The sequence below is a fragment of the Cervus canadensis genome, chromosome 13, assembly GCF_019320065.1.
Source record: "Cervus canadensis isolate Bull #8, Minnesota chromosome 13, ASM1932006v1, whole genome shotgun sequence".
NCBI classification, from domain to species: Eukaryota; Metazoa; Chordata; class Mammalia; order Artiodactyla; family Cervidae; genus Cervus; species Cervus canadensis.
In genome coordinates, this window is record NC_057398.1 from 49791113 (window position 1) to 49811327 (window position 20215).

Genomic DNA, 20215 nt, shown 5'->3' on the forward strand with positions numbered 1-20215 from the left:
TAAGGAGACCCTGTCTTAACATAGATAAATCTTGCCCTGAAGAGTACTAGAGATCCAAGAAAAACTAAGCAATAAATTGCCATTGAAACAGCCAAACAGTCCTGAAATATTATAGCTCATATATGAGATGCTTCATACATGTTTTCCCAAATTTCACAATAATCCTAAAAAAGTAGTAAGTTGTGAATCTAAAATTTATAAATAATAAACAACAAATTGTGATCACCATGTTAAAAAATCAATAGTGATTTTTCTATTTTCTTTACAGAAAGCATTAAAAAATAACTGTCATAGGAAAGTGATCAAAAGTATACAAAAACAGTGGGAAAAATGATTGTAAACGGTGCCCCAAAGTCTTCAGTTCAGTTCAGCTCAGTCGCTCAGTCGTGTCCGACTCTTTGTGACCTCATGAATCGCAGTACCCAGGCCTCCCTGTCCATCACCAACTCCCGGAGTTTACTCAAACTCATGTCCATGGAGTAGGTGATGCCATCCAGCCATCTCATCCTCTGTCGTCCCCTTCTCCTCCTGCCCCCAATTCCTCCCAGCATCAGGGTCTTTTCCAATGAGTCAACTCTTCGCATGAGGTGGTCAAAGTACTAGAGTTTCAGATTCAGCATCAGTCCTTCCAATGAACACCCAGGGAAGTCTAGACACACAGATAAGTAAATATAGGTAGTTGTCAAGAGCATTTTTAATCTTAAAAAAAAACTACGTTTCTGGATTTTTTGACACCCTGTAGAAGTGCGTCAGGTAGTTACTAAAAAATTTTATGGTTTATCTGTGTCACGTTTTTGAGTTTTGCTAACCTTTCAAATGTCACTTTTGAATTCTTTCTCATTCTATATATTCACTTCCCGAACTCTCTGCTTCTAACTTTTTGCTTTTTAACTAAATAGGGACCCCACAAATTGTATGAGCTTCAGTTCCCGCAAAACCAGGATGTGCTCTACGCGTCTCAGAAACCTCGGGATTTCTCTGCAGCCTGTTTATTGCTCAGAAAAAATAAAAAAGGCATTTGCTCGGCATCTCCTTAAGAGTTACCAACAGTTTCTCCAACCAAACCACACAACTCTACAAATGGGGAGGGTCTGACCCGAAGGGTAGGGCGTCCGCCAGGAGTCACCCTCTCCGCACAGACTGCACGCGGGTCCCATCCGACCCCGCCCCTGCTGGACACCGCGAGCTGCGGCAAAGAACGGCAGGGCCGGGGCCGCTGGGCGTAGCACCAGCCCTCCGGGAAGAACGAGGGCCGGAAGGGAACCGGGTGAGGCTGGGGGTGGGGCGTTCGAAGGCCGCCGGGATGGTGGGCGGGGCGGGTGGTGGAGGAGCGCAGCCCACCGACGACCCCCGGGTTGGGGGCGGGGCACCAGGCCGCAGCCCCTCTCCGGGAACTCTATCGCCTACTCAGCGGCGGAAGTTCCGGTGTTGGTGAGCGGAGGTCAGAGGTCAGCAGGAAGTCGATACGTGGCCGCCGCCTGTCCCCGCCGAGGAGGCGCAGCAGGCGGAGATGGCGGCGGTGCTAAACGCAGAGCGACTCGAGGTCTCCGTCGACGGCCTCACTCTAAGCCCGGACCCGGAGGAGCGACCCGGCGCGGAGGGCGCCCCGCTGCTGCCGCCGCCGCTGCCGCCGCCCTCGCCTCCAGGGTCCGGCAGGGGCCCGGGCGCCGCAGGGGACCAGCCGGAGCCTGGGGAGGCGGTGGCTGGGGGCGCGGCGGAGGAGGCGCGGCGGCTGGAGCAGCGCTGGGGCTTCGGCCTGGAGGAGCTATACGGCCTGGCGCTGCGCTTCTTCAAAGGTGAGCTGGACAGGCCCCACCCCCGCCGCCTCTGCGGGGCCTTGGAGAGACTGGACCCGAGTAGCCCTGACCTACCCTTTGCGGGACCCCGGCGACCGGAGCTGGGCTCTGTCCTTGGGAGTAATCGAAGTTTGTCACTATCCGCTTGGTCACTAGGTCACACCCCTAGGGGCCTGGAACCTTGGTTTAGCTTTTCGGGTCCTGCCTCCCGGAGGTTAGCAGGCATCTTACCTGGATTTAGCTTCTCGGTTTTCCAGGATCCTGGATGGAAGAATGAGTTCTCTTTCCCAGAGGGTCTCTATCTGGGATTTTTTTTTTAACCGTCGCGTTCTTTTTCTTGTTTCTTGTATATTTGGCACGTCAGAACCACCGATTTTTGCCCTTCTATAGTGGAAAAAATTTTTTTATGGGTTCCATTCTTACGTTTTCCATTCATTCTGGGGATCCATAAACTCGAATAGGGCTTAATCACCTGGCAGTATTGATGTGGCAGAGAGGAAGAAGTTAAGCATTCAGCTAATCCCTTCTAGATTGTCAAACTCTAAATTAGAGAAGGGATAGCTGCTGTGGTCTAGCGACTTCTAGATGGTTAAAATTTTTCCAGTGTCCAAGAGTGGATTCTCAGATTAAGGCCTAAAAGTAGCCTCTGTATTTCTCACCGAATTAGTTGTAGTAAATCTTGTCTTAGAGCAAAATTGTGGTCCTGGATTTGTTTTTTGGGGGGGGGGGGCGGGGGAGTGATTCACTTAGTCAAATGGTGAGTCACATGACCTTGTCAGTGGGAAAGACTGATGAGATATTTGGATCTCGTGGGGCAGACGAAAAGGGAGAAATTTCGGCAAAGGAAACTTTAAAAGTGGTTGCTAGGTTCTATATACATTCCAGAACAGCATATTTATGACCTTTCCCCAGAGGGAGTACCTTTTGGAGTACATAGTTTACTAGCTGAAGTTGAGTCGTTGAAACTAGTGATACATTCAAAAGTTACTTGTTTTGTCTGAAAATAATTGTGCAAACTGATGATAGTCTTTCTTGTATAAATTTTACAGAAAAATTAGTCGTTCTCCATTCATTGCATTTAAATTTTTTTTTATTGGAGTAAAAAATGGTTTTGAAATGTATTCGGTAATGTTGTATTCGGTTCTGTTGCACAGCAAAGTGAATCAGCTGTTCGTGTGCATATATCCCCTGTTTTTTGGGTTTTCTTCCCCTTGAGGTCACCACAGAGCATTGAGTAGAGTTCTCTGTGCTCTACAGCGGGTCTCGATTATTTTATATACTGTAATGTGTATGTGTCAGTCCATTCTCCTAATTCATCCCACCCCCTAGCTCCCCTTCTGGTATCTATACTCCTTTTTCTATTAAAAAGTTTACCTGGTCGTTGGGCCATGAGTTCAGCCCTCTGCTAGTTTGGGGAATTGGTAATGGCTACTGAGTTTTGGATCACTTGACCCTTAGATCACTCGCTTGAATTTAGAGTTTCCTGCGTTGAGGATATACTACCGCTTACATAAAAACCTGGTGGTTTCTGTACCATTTATATAACTATATTTTATTTTAAATTTTTATTCTTGGTACTGATTTTTCCAGTGTACGATAAGATTAAAGTGTATCTTAGCAGAACAATGTGTAAGAATAGAGAAGAATGAACTTCTAATCCTAACTTTTGCCATATGACTAACAAAGAAATAAATGGATAATTGTATCTTCTGAGTCTGTATTATTTGAAGGTAGTAGTAGTAATTTTTCTTCTTTGAAAAATTAAAACACTGTTAATGTGCAATAAGGGAGTCAAGAAGCTCTGGACTTTTTTTTTTTTAAAGTCATTCAGTCACGTCAGACTCCCTTTGCGACCCCATGGACTATACAGTCCGTGGAATTCTTCAGGCCAGAATACTGGAGTGGGTAGCTTTTCCCTTCTCCAGAGGACTTTTTTTTTTTTTTTTTTTAAATAGGCAGCCTGCGTGATCCCAATTCCCCAACCAAGGATTGAACCCAGGCCACAGCAGTGGAAGTACTAAGTCCTAACCACTGGACAGCCAGGGAAATCCCTCTCAATTCTATTAACCTACTGCTAGCCAATTAACTTTTTTCTTTCAGACTCAGTTTGTTTATAGATAAAGATACATATGGCTGGATTAAATGAAATTTGACATCTCACATTTACAATTTAGTGCTCTAAACCTCCCATTATTTTAACAGGTTTGTCAGATGGAAAGACTCCTAGGGGAACCAGTAATTTAGGAACCTAGTTATAGTCACCTTAAAGGGAAAAAGCTACATTGATAGATATGGTTCAGGAAGTTCCAAAGTTAAGCTCTCAAAGTGGAATCCAGGTACTTAAAAGAGAAACAACAGTCTGGCGATTAAAAGCTACATTTTTGCCTGGATCATTACATAGTTAGCAGTGAAGAAGCTATTAGTATATGAGGCTCCCGATATAGGTTGGGGGGGAGGGAGGAAGGATCTAAAAGCTGTCAGAAGGGTTATGCAAAGTGGGGTGAGTCAAGTGTTGCTGCCTTTGAATTAATGTGTGAAAACCCTTTTTCCTGCATAATACTTGACATTTTTATCAGTCTTGGGGCTTTAATAAATCACTGTTTTATGGTTTTGTATCTCACATGGATTAGAAATAACATTACAGTTTATCTTCTGCTGTGGAATAAATATGAATCTTGAAAGCATGGGCATCTTTTTCAATTGAAAATAACTTGGATTAAGAATCAGGAACCCTGTTTCTTATTCTGTTTCTATCACAGTGATCATAGGCCAGTGACTGAACCCATTGTGTCAACTGCCTATCCTCTTAGTTTTTGATGGTAAAAGTGAAATAATAGGTGAAAATATTGGCAAATGTAAGTTAGCATTTTATCACCTAAGCTGTGTTGTTGAATCCTTACTATGGATAAAGTTTTATCCATAATCTGTTTTATCCATCACTGTAAATGAATAGTATATTCCCTTTTGCTATTATGAAATTTATAGTCCAAGGAATTAAAGCCTCAGTGGCAACTACAACACAGTGTGGAGGATCCAGAGGGCAGATACCCTTCCAGGGAAGGGAAAGTTCTGTGTGTCTAGGAAATGGCAAGTAGGGATTAGGTAATGTGATGGACAGAACTGGGAAGCTAAATTGGTGTCATATCCATGTAAGAACTTGAATGGCATTGTAAATAGCCTGTTTGTCAGACCGTGAGGAACCATTGAAGGTTTTCAAAAGGAGGAGCAAAGTTGCCCTACTCTAGTTTAGCAAGATTAAGCTGATTTTCTTCTCTCTTTGGGTTAAGGACTAAATCTGTTGCCTTTACTGAAGCCTTTATACCTCTTGGATATAGTTAACCTGGGAAGTTGTGTTTTGGTTTTTAAAATTCTTAGAAGTGAGGTTTTCCTTCTCTAATAACTTTATTACCTCACTCCATTAGTTGGTAGGTGGTTGCTTTCATTTAAAATTCTAGACTAATAATTACCACCAGTTATTGAGCAGATGTTTGCTAAATATCAGGTACTATTTTGAGAGCTCTTACTATTGATGCTCAAATTGTACCATCTTTAGCAAGTGGTAGGTCTCTTCAGATTGGCTCCTAAATTCCTTTGACATGACTAGTAGTCTTCCATAGCTCCTTTGCTCTCTGGTGTAATGAAATAGTCCAGATTCATCGTATGCATTTCCTGCCTCCATTGGAATCAGCCATTTCTCCAAAGAGACTTGGTTCCTTTAGTGGAAAGTGGCATTTGAAGAGCCGTAATCAGAATGTTAGCAGTGGGCACTCATTGCTACTAGATTGGTCATTATTTCAGTAGACAGGTCTAGGGATGTGTATGTGTGAGTGGGGGTGTGTGGAGTGATAAGTTTTTGAGAGTATGATATGTAAAAGGAAGCTGTAGTCTAATTTGGAGGGAAGTAAAGTTTTAGATTCAGCTTTTCTATGGGATTGTTAATACATTTCCACTAACATTGCTATCTATTACATGGTGTTATATTGCTGATAACAGAGAAGCAATTATGTGGACATACTGAATGGTTCCATTTTCTTTTGTCCTTAAACATATGCACTTGCAAGAACTTTTATAAATGGCTCCATTAATGTTTTACTGTAAAGCTGTAATTTATTCTTCGGTGACACATATGATTAGTGTCTGCCTCCTGGACTTAAGTGGACTAGCCTCAGATAATTTCAGGTTTAATTGTTACTACTGAATATCTGTTAAATTTTGAGTATATTTTCCTCTTCCTTATTGTCTTTAGGTATAAGTGTATAGCCTAGGAGGATGTATAGACTTGAGACAAAGAAAATTATAACTACCAGGAATGTAATGCCTTTTAAACATCTTCTTATTTGCTTTTTCATATTAGATTTGAACTGAACTAAAATTTTCCTTTGAATATGGGGTATTCAAGGATATATACATATATATGTTTATACTTATGGATGTTTTATTGTGATTTTAATATTTACCTGAGGCCTCCCCTTTGTTTACTACCCTTGCAGAAAAGTATACGAATCATAAGTGATGCTTGATGAATTTTTGCAAATGAGTACACTTTGGTAACCAACCCTCAGAAGGAGATAATGTTTACTTTTATCAGTTAGCTAAAATGAGAGCTTCTCTGCTTCACTATTTAGGAAGTTGAGCTCTGGAGTGAATACTACTGGGATTCAGTTCAGTTCAGTTCAGTTGCTCAGTCGTGTCCAACTCTTTGCGACCCCATGAATCGCAGCACGCCAGGCTCCCCCCCGTCTGTCACCAACTCCCAGAGATTACTCAAACTCACGCTCATCGAGTCGGTGATGCCATCCAGCCATCTCATCCTCTGTCGCCCCCTTCTCCTCCTGCCCCCAATCCCTCCCAGCATCAGGGTCTTTTCCAATGAGTCAAATCTTTGCATGAGGTGGCCAAAGTACTAGAGTTTCAGCTTCAGCATCAGTCCTTCCAATGAGCACCCAGGACTGATCTCCTTTAGGATGGACCGGTTGGATCTCCTTGCAGTCCAAGGGACTCTCAAGAGTCTTCTCCAACACCACAGTTCAAAAGCATCAATTCTTCGGCACTCAGCTTTCTTCACAGTCCAACTCTCACATCCATACATGACTACTGGAAAAACCATAGCCTTGACCAGACGGACCTTTGTTAGGATACTACTTCCTGGTTCTGTCACTCAGTTGTTTAAATTCTGCCTTCCTTTACTCAAATTATTTATAAACTCTTAGCAGAGAACCTAGCAGTTGGTATCCTGTGACTGCTTATGTTGTTGAAGAGGAGAGATTAACAAGAATTTATTATGGAGTGTGTTGAATTAATAGGAGGAAATCAACTTTTATTAAGCACTTCATGCAGGCTAGGCAGTTTACAGGGTTGCCTATTCATTAACTCAGAAATACTGCATTTATTATACTTTCTTATAAGTAGTACAAGAATATATCCGATATATTAAAAATATATCACTTTTTTTCTTAATTGAACATGGGAGAGATGTGGTTTTAATTTTAATATTTCTGAAAGATGGCTTTTATTCGATGTGTATTCTCTGCCAGGCAACAGTGATAGGGCCACAAAAGAAAACAGGTTTGAGCTTCGGTTGCTTTGGTGGAAATACAGTATCTGGAATGAGAGAGGAGAGAGATGGTCCTGCTCTCATCCACACAGTTCAGACAATTGCTGGATGCTGCTTTCAGCTTGAGGGATCATTCATAGAGTTAAAGACAAAATGGAGCTAATTCAGAAGAGAGCAACTTCTGTATTGTGGGAATTTGAATCCCCGCCATCATCACAATAGCTGCTGCTTAGTAAATGTCTGCTCTGTGCAGGCACTGTGTCAAGACTTTGGAACATGTTATTTCCACCCCTCACAAGAAAGATAAGTTATTTTCTTCATTTTTTGATGGCAGCTCTGAGGCTCAGAAAGGTTGTCTGTATTTTGTACTTAGTAAATAACAGAACTGAGATTTAAACATAAGTCTTTAGGAGTTAAGTATGAGTGAATAAGCTGAAAATATTTTGCCTAAAGAATAGAGAACTCAGGGCAAGTATGATATGTGGTATTTCGTGGTGTTTGTTTTTGAGGTCTGATCTGTTAGATGTATGTGTTTTATTTAATGCCAAGGACTAGAAATAGACCCGGTGGGTAAAATTGAGAAGAATCTCATCAGAATAAAGAGCTAAAAATTAGAGCTATCCATCCAAACATGGAATAGACTGTTTGAGACAATGAATTCCCATCACCAGGAAGTGTTCAAGCATACGTTAACAATTGCTAGGTGGCTATGCTTTTGATTGCTTTATCATAATCTTTTATGTATCTACCTCATTTTTTTCTTTGCTGTTACTGTGAGGCATATATAAAATATTTTATAGTTACACTGTCTAAGCTGATAACTTCCATACATACAGAAACTCTATACTTTCATTTCTCCCTTCCTCACATAAGTTATATAATATGTCCAGTAACAAATTATTGTAGACCAAGTGGTTATGTAGGGAGGATTTGAACTTTGATTGTGCAATTCAGTCATCTATCTTTAATATCCTTTTCAACCCATAGATTTTATTAGCTTTCATTTCATAAGATAAAGGCTAGAAAGAACATTGAAATAATTTGTTATGTTTCTCTCTCTTTCCCTCCAGAGAGAAGAGAAAAATATTTTTCAGTAAACTTACTCTAACAATTGATGTGTGAGACTAATAACCTTTTGTATAATTAATTTCGGTTTGGAAGGGTAATCATTCAGTGCTTTGGGCTTGGTGGCTGTGATTATAACACTATTATCAAAATTATTTATGCTGTCTTATTAGAACTGTAAAGTTAAATAGGTAAAATTTAATAGGAGTGTAATCTAGAAGCCTTTTCATAGTGTCATGGGGTTCTTTTGATGAGGGTGAAAAAGCTGGCTTGAAACCAAACGTTCAAAAAACTGAAATCATGGCATCTGATCCCATTACTTCATGACAAATAGAAGGGGGAAAGGTGAAAGCACATTTTTATTTCATTTTCTTGGGCTCCGAAATCACTGTGGACAGTGACTGCCGCCATGAAATTAGAAGACGTTTGCTCCTTGTAAGAAAAACTATGAGAAACCTAGACAGCGTATTGTAAAGCAGAGACATCACTTTGCTGACAAAGATCCATATAGTTAAAGCTATGATTTCTCCAGTAGTCATGTGTGGGTGTGAGAGTAGGACTGTAAAAGAAGGCTGAGAGCCCAAGAATTGATACTTTCAAATTGTGCTGTAGAAGACTCTTGAGAGTGCCTTGGACTGCTGTCAAACCAGTCAATCCTATAGGAAATCAACCCTGAATATTCATTGGAAGAACTGAAGCTCCTATACTTTGGCCACCTTATGTGAAGAGCCTACTCATTGGAAATGAACCTGATGCTGGAAAAGATTTGGGGCAGGAGGAAAAGAGGGTGGCAGAGGATGAGATGGTTAGATAGCGTCACTGATGCAATTAAAATGAATGTGAGCAAATTCCAGCAGATCGTGGAAGACAGAGGAGCCTGGCATGCTGCAGTCCATGGGGGTCACAAAGAGTCAGAAATGCCTTAGCAGCTGAACAACAACAAATCTAGAAGCCATTTCTGTCTTTATTAACTTGGGGAAATGTGTTACCACAAATGTAGTGACTTGAAACAACACATACTATTTTGTAGTCCCGGAGGTTAGTAGTTCAGAATGGGTCTCACTGGCTTAGGATCCAAGTGTCAGCTGGGCTATGTTCCTTCTGGAGACTCTAGGGGAGAATCTGTTGCCTTGCTTTTTCCACCTTCAGGAGACCAGCTACATGCTTTCACATGTGACTTCTTCCTTCCATCTTCAGCGCTAGCAGTGTAACGTCTTCATGCCTCCTCTGTCTGTTCTTTCTCTTCTTCCATTTATAAGGACTCTTGTGATTGCTTTATGCTCATATGGGTAGTCTAGGGTAAGGTCAGCTACAACCTTAATTCCCCCTTTTCATGTAACCTAATATATTCACAGGAATATAGTATAGATTGTGGGGATTAGGATGTGGATTCTTTTGAGGGGAGTAGTAGTATGCCTACCACACGTTGTAATCTCTTATGAACTGATTACTGAAATGGAGCAAATGTGTTTATTCATTTTACCTTTTTATCAAAGTGGAAACCAAGGCAATTATGCCAAGTTGTCATATAAAATTTATAATGAAAAATAGCCATCCCCTGTTTCTTTTCCCATCTCCAAGACCCTCTCCCCCAAGGCTGCCACTTTCCATTATTTTAACTGTTTCTCCTGGTATTTTATTTGTCTTCACTTTCTTGCTGCTTCTTTATTTTTTTTTTTAAAGCAACTTATGTATATGTGCCTCTCTTTTCCTCCTTCCCAGACTCCCAATTTTATGATACCACGTGTGTGATTAAATCAGAGTTGTTTCTATTTGTGTTATTTACAGCTGAGACAGATCACGCACTTTGATTATATTTTGGTTCTTATGCAAACTCTTTGTCTTTTGTGTGGTTAGAAGTAATTACCATTTGTTTTCTTTGTTCTCAGGTAAACTCTTTTTTTAAAAAACATCTCTCCTAGATGTTCTTAAATTTTTGATCCAGTCTTAGCTTTCTCCTTTGTTGAGTCTCTGCTTCCTGTCATCCTGAAAATTTCTTTCACCTCTCTGTGATGTTGAAATTTCTTCTGGAATTCCTTTTCTTTTAGACTTTTTTTTTTCCGATTGGAAAATTTCTTTTACACACCATCCCCCACCCCCCACCCCCACCATGTTGAGAGCTTTCTCAAATGTTGGGTGATCCTTGGGCATTCATTCTTGTTAAAGGTAAGGCATTGGAGAGCCAACTGTAACCTTGAGTACAGCTTTTATTGTAGGTGATGCGGTGGAAGTTTCATTGAGGATCTCTAAATATCAGTACTTTTCAAACCAGTACGTGCCGGCCTTTTATCTTAGGCCAGTTTTTTTTCATGAAAATATTCCTTTCTCCTGCCTGGAGTGTATGAATCTAGCTGCCAATATTTTGGCACTAGACAGGAGAAGGAAGTATGGGTGGAAGTTGTTTACCATTTACTAGGGTAATGTTCGTTTCTTTTCTCTTTTTAGTCCTGCAGCTTACTGATGTCCCCTCACCTGAGTATATGTGATTTGTGTTCTCGAATATACCCGTCTACTAAATATATACTGCCTCTGCTAAAGTAGGGGCAAGGAGGCCATCTGCCTGCTTGGGGTTGCCAAACAAAATGATAGGTAGGGGTACCTGCTCTTTAGATAATTTTTAAGCCAAAATCCTTATTTTTATCTAGACTCCAGCTTTTAATGAACCTGGTGTCTTCAATTCCTGAGCCTTTTCAGTGTTCTCTAAATTAGCTTCCTTACTCCTTTTAGTGGGGTATCATTGAGGATCAGATGTAATTGTGTATATTCAGTTCACCAGGTTTAATGGAAGTTTGTACTCAGTTGCTGAGTTGTGTCCGACTCTTTGAGACCCCATGTGTCGCCCACCAGGCTTAGACTTTGTCTATGGGATTTCCTAGGCAAGAATACTGGTGTGGAAGTTTAACTGTATGTTTTCTATCCTTTATTTTGAGTTTTTTAAATTCAGTATTTAAAATATTGAAGTTAGTTTGGCTTTTGCATTTCTTCCTTTAGTCCAGGGTCAGCAAACATTTTCAGGAAAGGTCAGATATAAATATTTTAGACCTTAAGGACCCATATGTGGTCTGTCTTCGTATTCTTTGTTTTTTGTTTGTCTGTTTCTGCTTGTTTTTAAAAGATTTCTTTTAAAAGATTTTTTTTGAAAAAATTCTTAGCTCACAGGTCTTAAAAAACAGTTGGGGGCGGGGGAGAATGATGGCTGAGTATGACTAACTACTAGTTAAAGTGGATATTACCCAAACCGATGGGAAAAAGTTAAAGATATATGAATTTAAACAACTGTGGGCAGAGTTGGTCTAGTTAGCCGGTCCCTGCTTTAGTCTGTCTCCTTTAGGTAAAATAGATTTTTTTTTTTTTTTTAAATATGGAACGCTTCACGAATTTGCGTGTCATCCTTGCGCAGGGGCCATGCTAATCTTCTCTGTATCGTTCCAATTTTAGTATATGTGGTGCTGAAGCGAGCACGGTAAAATAGATTTTTAACCTGACTTTTGGTCTTCAATTTTATTGAAAATAAACTTTTTCTAATATAAGTATTGCTGGACAGATGCTAACAGGTGATCCCTTTTAGTCCATTTGATTGAAAATGGCCAGCTTTGTACTCAGCTTCTCCAGGTAGTAGAAGTAGTCATTTTCTGCTTTTCATTGATGTGTTTTCACACGCTTGCATCTGAAACAATAGCTCTGCAGCTTCTTTCCAGCATAATTTATATTTGTCTTTTTGGTTGCCATAGAAGGCAGTTTTCCAAATTGATTGGATTAATTAACTCTACAAATGCAGGGGCCAAGGGTGACGGCTCTCTTCCTTAATGGCAGGACTGAAAGAGCTTTTCTTTAGGACTGTGGCCCTCGCTAAAGATTTTTGAGTTTCAGCAAGACTTTTTCTGTCTATGCAGTTATGGTAGTAACTTCTTTTCTGCTATGTTTAATGCCTTTGGAACCAAAAATAATTCAGGAGAGAGAATTCCCTGGCGGTCCAATGGTTAGGATGTGGTGTTTTCACTAGTCAGGGAACTAAGATCTCACAAGCCTAAGGGTACAGACAAATTTAAAAGTAATAATAAATAAAATATAGTTAAAAAGTAATTCAAGAGAAAATTATTTTCATCTAATGCAGAAAACCTAAATAAACCCTCCTAATGTGTGAACTAGAGCCATCTGAAAAGTGACAGAGAGGTAACTTTTTTGTAACTCTGTGATAGTCTGCCTAATGATACTGACCTGGGTCGGGGGGTTCACTTTCTGTTCTCCTTGAGGTTTAGAATGTCATCATGAAGTGGGTTGTCCTGTACTAAAGGTGGTTGGGATTCTTGGTTTATCCTCCTGGGTTTTGTATAGTTCTCAGGATAAAATAAATGATCTGTTAGTCTCATCTTAAAGGCTGAAAGATTAGGTTGCCTTCACATTTTAAAAATGTTTGCTATAAAAGGAAAAAAGCATATGTGCATTTGATATAAAAGTACATATGCATATTGGAAATCAGAAAATAAAAGTGAGAGAAGAAAAAAATCTGTAATCCGTCTTTTAGGAATAATTATTAGTATTAACTTTTGGTGTGTTCCCCCCCACCACCCCCCGCCGCTGTGGCTGGGCTTTTCCCTGGTGGCTTAGCATTAAAAAAGAAAGTATCTGCCTGCAATGCAGGAGCCACAGGAAACACAGGTTCGAGCCCTGGGTCAAGAAGATCCCTGGAGAAGGGCATGGCAACCCACTCAGTATTCTTGCCTGGAGCATCCCGTGGGCAGAGGAGCCTGGCAGGATAGAGTCCATAGGGTGTCTAAGAGTTGGACAGACTGAAGCAACTTTATAAATTTTGGAGACTAATCCCTTAGCGGTCAATATAGTTGCTTATAGGAGTCTCCTAGGATCCTTGGTATTTCTGTGGAGTCACTTGTAACTTCTCCTTTTTCTTTTCTGATTTTATTGATTTGCGTTCTCTCCCTTTTTTTCTTGATAAGTTTTTCAAGGTTTATCAATTTTGTTTGTCATTTCAGAGAATCAAATAAGAGGGGAAAAAACAGAAAAATTAGCAAATGTATAAAGATTCTGTGGAAATACCAGTAAAATTTATGAGAATGGATGTACTGTTTTATTCTCACAGAGATTGACCTTTACAGTCAGTTTCTTCTTTAGAGCGATTTATTGGGCATGGTTTTGGTGCGGTGAATGCCTGTTAACAAAGTTTGTGCTTAGCACTGGTGTTCATGGTGGTGAGCAAATTTGAGTGCTTGACCAGAACTTACACTTAAAAACATATTCCTCATTTGAAAAATCCTTTATGGATTGACAGTATATTCTTAATCCTGTCTGGCATATAAAGGGCAGATGTTAAAATGGCATCTAAATATCCTGAAACCCCCCCCTCCCTCTGTTGATGAGTCACCTTTTAGGGTCAAGGTTAGACTAACACCTTGCTGAATAATGGGTAGTTTCCTTGTTGACTCACCCTCTCCTGTGGCCCGCTAATTCTAGTTTGCACTGCCGAATATTTGAAGTAAAGGAGCAGATTTATCTCTTGGTAAGAAATGGACCCTCCCTCCATTAAAGTAACTTTATAGGAGCCATCTTTTTAAAAAATAGGTGCTTTTAATTTTGATTTTATTTTTGGCTGTGCTGGGTCTTGGTTGCTGTGCAGGCTTTTCTCTGTTGCCAGAGCGAGCTCCTCTCTAGCTGCTGTGCCCGAGCTTCTCGCCGCGGCGGCTTCTGTTGTTGCAGAGCAGGGGCCTCGGGCTTCAGTAGTTGCGGCTCCTGGGCTCTAGAGCATGGGCTCTTAATAGTTGAGGCACACTCACTCAGTTGCTTTGCAGCGTTTGGGATCTTCCCAGATCAGGGATTGGACCCATGTCTCCTGCATTGGAGGGCAGATTCTTTACCACTGAGCCACCAGGGAAGCCCTAAAATACTTTTTTCATACCCACTAGTCCTATCTGTTAGCTTCAAATCATCTCCCTGAAGCAAATAAGAATTTGTGTGTGTGTGTATTTGAAAATTGCTGTATTATGTGACTGATCAGTAAAGTGGTCTTTCAGTAAATAAAGTTTCCATTTGATGTTATCTTTATTGATTTTTATCTTTATCTTTATTGAGGGAGTCAAAGCAACCACTTTAACAGAATTTAGGCTTTTTTTTTTTTTTTTTAAGGAGAAACGAAATTCCAGGGATCCTGATGGAACAAAGCAAAGAGTCTACCCTTGAGGGTATGCTGTCTACCCTCACTGTTTCTCAGGCTCACTGTATCTTCTTTTTTTTTTCTCTCGGATCACCAGCAGCATATTTTTCTTTTGTAAGGCTCAAGATAACATGAACAGTTAAGTTGGCACCTTTTTGGTTTATCTTTCAACTCATAAGCTAAGATCAAGGTTGGGGCTGTTTTTCAAATCATCACTTTCGGGGGGGTGTGGGAAGAAAGTCGTCTGGGCTATGTTTCTCTGAGAGGTAATTAGCATAAGAAAACTTCTGGTGACTAAAATGTACAAAATTAAGGTAGATGCTAAAAGAAGCTTATGAGAATCTTGAAAATTGAAAAAGGCTTTTTGGTAAAAAGTTGCCACTATTTCACATTTTTTAACACTATTATCTTAGAATACAGAGTTCTGGCAGGCTAATTTTGTTTTTAAAAAAGAAATATCTATATGTGTAATCCCCCATTTTTGCATGGTTGTAAGCATAAAATTATTTTTTAGTATCTTTTTATTCTGCTTGTTTTCATTAATACATCATAAGTATTCTCTGAAATGATATATAGTCCTTATATTGTCATTTTAAATAGCTGTATAGTCTATTCAGTGGATTACTGTAATTTAAGTATTGTGTTATTGTTGAATAATTAGATTTTAAATAACGCAGCAGTGAACAGGTGTAACACCATTTTTCTTGCTAAGATAATTTTTCAAGGCAGTATTTAGAAAAGAATTCATTAGATTTGTTGGTTTTTTCATGAGAGATATGTAAAGATGTATCTTGGTTTTCTACACTTATCTATTTTCCTCTATTTTTATTATATATTACCTTGAAATTAAACGTAACTACTGGTCCAGCCTAAACAGTTGGAACAAGTCATGTTATTACCTTTTTGACATTTTTTTCCTAAACTCTAAAATAATTGTTACTTTATCTCAATATAATTTTTAATAATTTGTTTGCAGTGTATTTATATCTGAAATATACACCTGGACATAATTATATACTGGATTGCCAAGTTACACATTTTTAATTGAGCTCAGTGGTTTGTCAGCTCCAGGAGGGTGATGAATCCTGGTGTCTAGCACTATGATTTGCATGCGCGGGCTCAATAAATATTTACTAAGTTGAACGAGTGAATATACAAAAGGTCTTGTAGTGTTCATAATTGAAACAGACTTCTAAGAGTTAGATTTTAAAAAGGGAACTGCCTTTTAGTTGGTATATATAGACTTATGCATGATCCTGTTCTGAAAACTTCAGAGGAAGTCCCTACTTCTGGTGCTGATTGTTTAGGGATACTGTTTGCTCAGTAAGGAAGACAGATGGCAGGTCCGCAGGTTTCTCAGTTGTTACAAGTTTTATTAAATATAAGTAAGGTCAGTGCCACAGTTTTGTCTTTTTTCAAGTATTGATGAGTTCTTACTGAAAAAAATTCAGATTGAAGTATAAGTATATATAATTATATAGCAGTACATAGATGTAATTCTTTTCAGTCCCCACTCTCTTTAACAGTTTGGTTTGTTCTTCTGAATATTTTCCTCTGAAAGATTGAAATATTTCTAGTTTTAAGTTCTCTGATCACTACTCCTCATCTTCATCTCTTCAGTGTGACTCCATCTAGATCTTTTTCTTTGCATTTACATGCATGTAAATGTACCCATAGAATATATATGTGGGTGTGCTACATGCTGTATTTCATCAATTCTAAGACTTACTCTTACGTACTGTAAAGAAAGAAAAACTGCCAGTTACAACTATAAAATACAATAGATATAAAAACTAATCTGATTTTAGAGATGTTAAAGTGTGGGTTGGGGGAGTACTTAGAATTGAAGATAATATATTTTGTGCTGTGTGATTGTATATAGTTTTCTGCAGCTTGCTTTTTTCATTTAACTATGTTTCCTTTGTGCTCAGTCACTCAGTTGTGTCTGACTCTGCGGCCCCACGGACTCTAGCGTACCAGGCTCCTCTATCCTGGGGTTCTCTAGGCAAGAATACTGGAGTGGGTTGCCATTTCCTACTCTAGATATTTCCTTTACTTCATTTATTCCATAGACTGACTATGCCACATTATTTGGCTGTTTCCTTATTGATGAACTTTTAAGTTGTTTACAGTAATAAGAAAAGAGTGCTGCAATGAAAATACTCCTGTGTCCACCTCCTTCTGTGTATTTGGGAATGCTTATCAAGAGTAGATGATGAGAATTGGCATTACTGGGCCATAGGGCATCTGTATTTACAATTTTGGAATATATTGCCTGATTTCCTTCTAAGATAACTAACTAACAATTTATACTTTCAACATTAGTGTATTGAGCTTGGGTACCTGTTTGTCCTGTTCTTACCAACTCTTGATGACCTAACTTTTTTGACCTATCTGATGGTAGACAGCATCTTAAGTATCTAATGTTTTCAGTTTCCATTTCCTTGACTAGTGAAATTGAATGTTTTGGGATGCTTCTTGGCAGGTTGTATTTTTTTTTCTCCTCTTAAGATTCTTTGAACAGTATATGAACTATTCTTTAAACCATATTCTTCTCTTATCATGAGTAATTTTCTTTTGGTGACTGTTCTGTACATGGATAAAATTTGTAGACAATAGACACTACTTTCTACCTCCTTTTTGTTTTAAAATTTGGTAGTCTCATCATTAGAACCAACCAGTAACTAACACTTCCATTTATCACAGAAGTAGGATTTCCTGTTTTGTCAGCACCCAGTCTCATACTACTTTTAAGTGTTCTAGTGGTAGTTAAGTCTCTGTGGGTCATACTGGCTTCACTGTAATTGCCCATTGGCAACCTGCCAGAGCAGCAGAAAGATCCAACAGTTATTACCATTAATACTGTCCTATTACCTCTGAAGTAGAAAAGACTCTATTGATAAACAGACTTAAGAGTTTCAGTGGTCCTATAGCTAGGAAGTGTCTGAGATAAGATCTAAACCTAGGATGTCTGATTCCAAAGTCCCCTCCACCACATTGTACTGTTTCAGTGGGATGGATACATTTTGAATATAGTCTTTCAAATTATATGTAATCTCCTATGCATATGTCTCTTATTTAAAATGCTTGATATAAAAATTTTTGAACTTATTTTAAAAAACGGTTTCTGAACATTTTTAATATTTGAAAAAGATGTTAAGTGGTACACTGGTGTGTGTATGCCTTACTGTTGCTTGACATTGGTTTATCTTTAGTAGTGTTTTTTTTTTAATTGATTTACTCTTTGTAGTAGTTTTAACATAAATATTATTATTTAACTTTATTTTAAAAAATTAACTCAGCATGCAGTTTTTTTATCTTGGCTTTGATTATTAAAATTTAGTACTTGAAATAAAAATCTTCCTACAGTGGTTTTTATAGGCAATATAAATTTCACAGGCAATTTGTGATATACCTTATACCAGAATTTCAACATAGAGTGCTGAAAATGTAGTATTTTGCCAGTGCTAATTGTTTTTGTGTTTATTTTTGTTATAGAAAAAGATGGCAAAGCATTTCATCCAACTTATGAAGAAAAACTGAAACTTGTGGCACTGCATAAGCAGGTTCTTATGGGCCCATATAATCCAGACACTTGTCCTGAGGTTGGATTCTTTGATGTGTTGGGGAATGACAGGAGGTAACAGTGTTTTATTGTGTAATGAATTCAATGAGTGAGTGCGTGCTATGTTGCTTCAGTGGTATCCGACTCTTTATGATCTTATAGCCCACCAGGCTCCTCTGTCCATGGAATTCTCCAGGCAAGAATATTGGAGTGGAGAGAATGGTACAGAGTAAATTGGTTCAGATGTAAATAGCTGGCTCATTAGCTTTAGAATAAAAGCAAAGCAAACATTTTTGCTTGCAGCTTCTGGAGTCGTCAGATGTTTATCTGTTTTTGGTTTGGAGATGTTTATGGCTAAATATTGTGAAAGATGTTTACTCATCTGATTATAAACATAAGACAACTTCATTTGATTCTTCCAAAATAATATTACAACAGCAATTTACAGTATGGTAGTTGATTCCCTTGTTGGGACACGTACAGAGTTGTGACAGGAAAGAATATATTAAGCATTTTATTCAACTAAGGCTAAACTATAAGAAAACTAGAACTTCGATACCCTTTTACTGATATGGAAATTATCAGCAATGCAGTTAAATTATGGTATAGGTTTGGTTTGTATGTAGGCTATCTAGTTTAGTAAACCAGTCCATACATGTTGAAGTTTTGAATCTGTATAGTCGAGTCATTCTTCATTTTAGTTATAATTGAGACTTGTTTATATGTAGGTTTAAATGAAATCAAATTCTTACTCTTTTAAGAGTAGCAAGTAACCTTCTTGTTCTTTACAGGAGAGAATGGGCAGCCCTGGGAAACATGTCTAAAGAAGATGCCATGGTAGAGTTCGTCAAGCTCCTGAATAGGTGTTGCCATCTCTTTTCAACATATGTTGCATCCCACAAAATAGAGAAGGAAGAGCAAGAAAAAAAAAGGTGAATTTGAGAGCACGGAATACTTGATCCTTGTGCAGCCCGTCTGCTGCGTGGTATCCTGATGCTTTTGCTTTATGGAGTGTGTGTTCTCAGTCAGGTGTCTTACCTTCCGTTGGGTCCCCACTTCTTATGGCAGTTGCTCAAAACTTTCTGATGTGAGCAGGTGCTTTTATTATGAGTTTTGAAGGGAGAGGGTTTACTGCTTCCGTCTGGCTATACCTTTAAAAGGAACCACCCATTCATCACGGCAGCATTCCTTTTGTGTTACTGCACTAAGTTTCTGAGCAAACACAGTAAGCTCAGCCACCCCTCCTCCTACACTCTGGTCTCACACACCCTTTGCTGCTGCCTCTCTTGTTTTTCTAGAATATTCATACTCTATATCATGGTTATCAGCTGTGCTACATGGTATGCCTTATGTAGGCGTTACATATTGGCTGTGGCTTCCAGGTAGCTCATTAATTACTTCCAGAGATTGCAGGGGGTGCTATTGAATGCACTGTTTATGCTTATGGGATTTTCTGTCATGATTGTGAATTCAGCAGAATTACAGTTAACACTTTATTTATCTAGAAGTTATATTTTCAAGAATAATCTGAAATTTCTAGGTAATGAAAATAATGCTGTAGAGGCCTCTGAAACAGTTCTTTGCTCAAAAAGAAAAAGTTTTGAAAAGGTAAAATTATGAAGTTGCCTGAAAAATGGCAGAAAGTCATAGAATAAAATGGTGAATATGTTGTTCCAAAAGTTCATGATTAAAAGGAAAAAATGAGGTGCCATTTTATAGCAGTCACTGTGAGAACATCCTGAAATGATCATTTTCACATACTGTTGTTTGTAGTGAGTGTAAATATTTACAAACAATTGCAAATAATTACAAACTTTTTAGGGGACAATTTTGTAGAATTTATTAAAAGTTCAAATGCTACCCGGCAATCCCACTTAAACCCATTCTACAGAAATACCAGAATATGTTTGCAAACACTTAAGGGCTTCCCTGGTGGCTCAGATGGTGAAGACTCTGCCTGCAGTGCAGGAAACTTGGATTCGATCCCTGGGTTGGGAAGATTCCCCTGGAGAAGGAAATGGCAATCCCCTCTAGTAGTCTTGCCTAGAAAATCCCATGGTCAGAGGAGC

General features: G+C 39.0%; 1 protein-coding gene and 1 non-coding gene across 2 annotated transcripts in view; one reads left to right on the top strand and one right to left on the bottom strand.

Annotated features, from left to right (window-relative positions):
* Positions 1–1364: 1364 nt before the first annotated feature.
* The window catches only part of ACBD3 (acyl-CoA binding domain containing 3), a 35385-nt gene continuing 16534 nt past the window's right edge, over positions 1365–20215 (top strand). Inside the window, exons 1-3 of the mRNA XM_043485052.1 lie at positions 1365–1796; positions 18080–18221; positions 18938–19078. Coding sequence (XP_043340987.1) covers positions 1511–1796; positions 18080–18221; positions 18938–19078 — 569 coding nt within the window. The 5' untranslated portion in view covers positions 1365–1510. The remainder of the gene's footprint in view (positions 1797–18079; positions 18222–18937; positions 19079–20215) is intronic.
* On the bottom strand, positions 11771–11877 carry LOC122452607. The gene has a single exon (XR_006272771.1). It is a non-coding gene; the product is annotated as a U6 spliceosomal RNA (small nuclear RNA).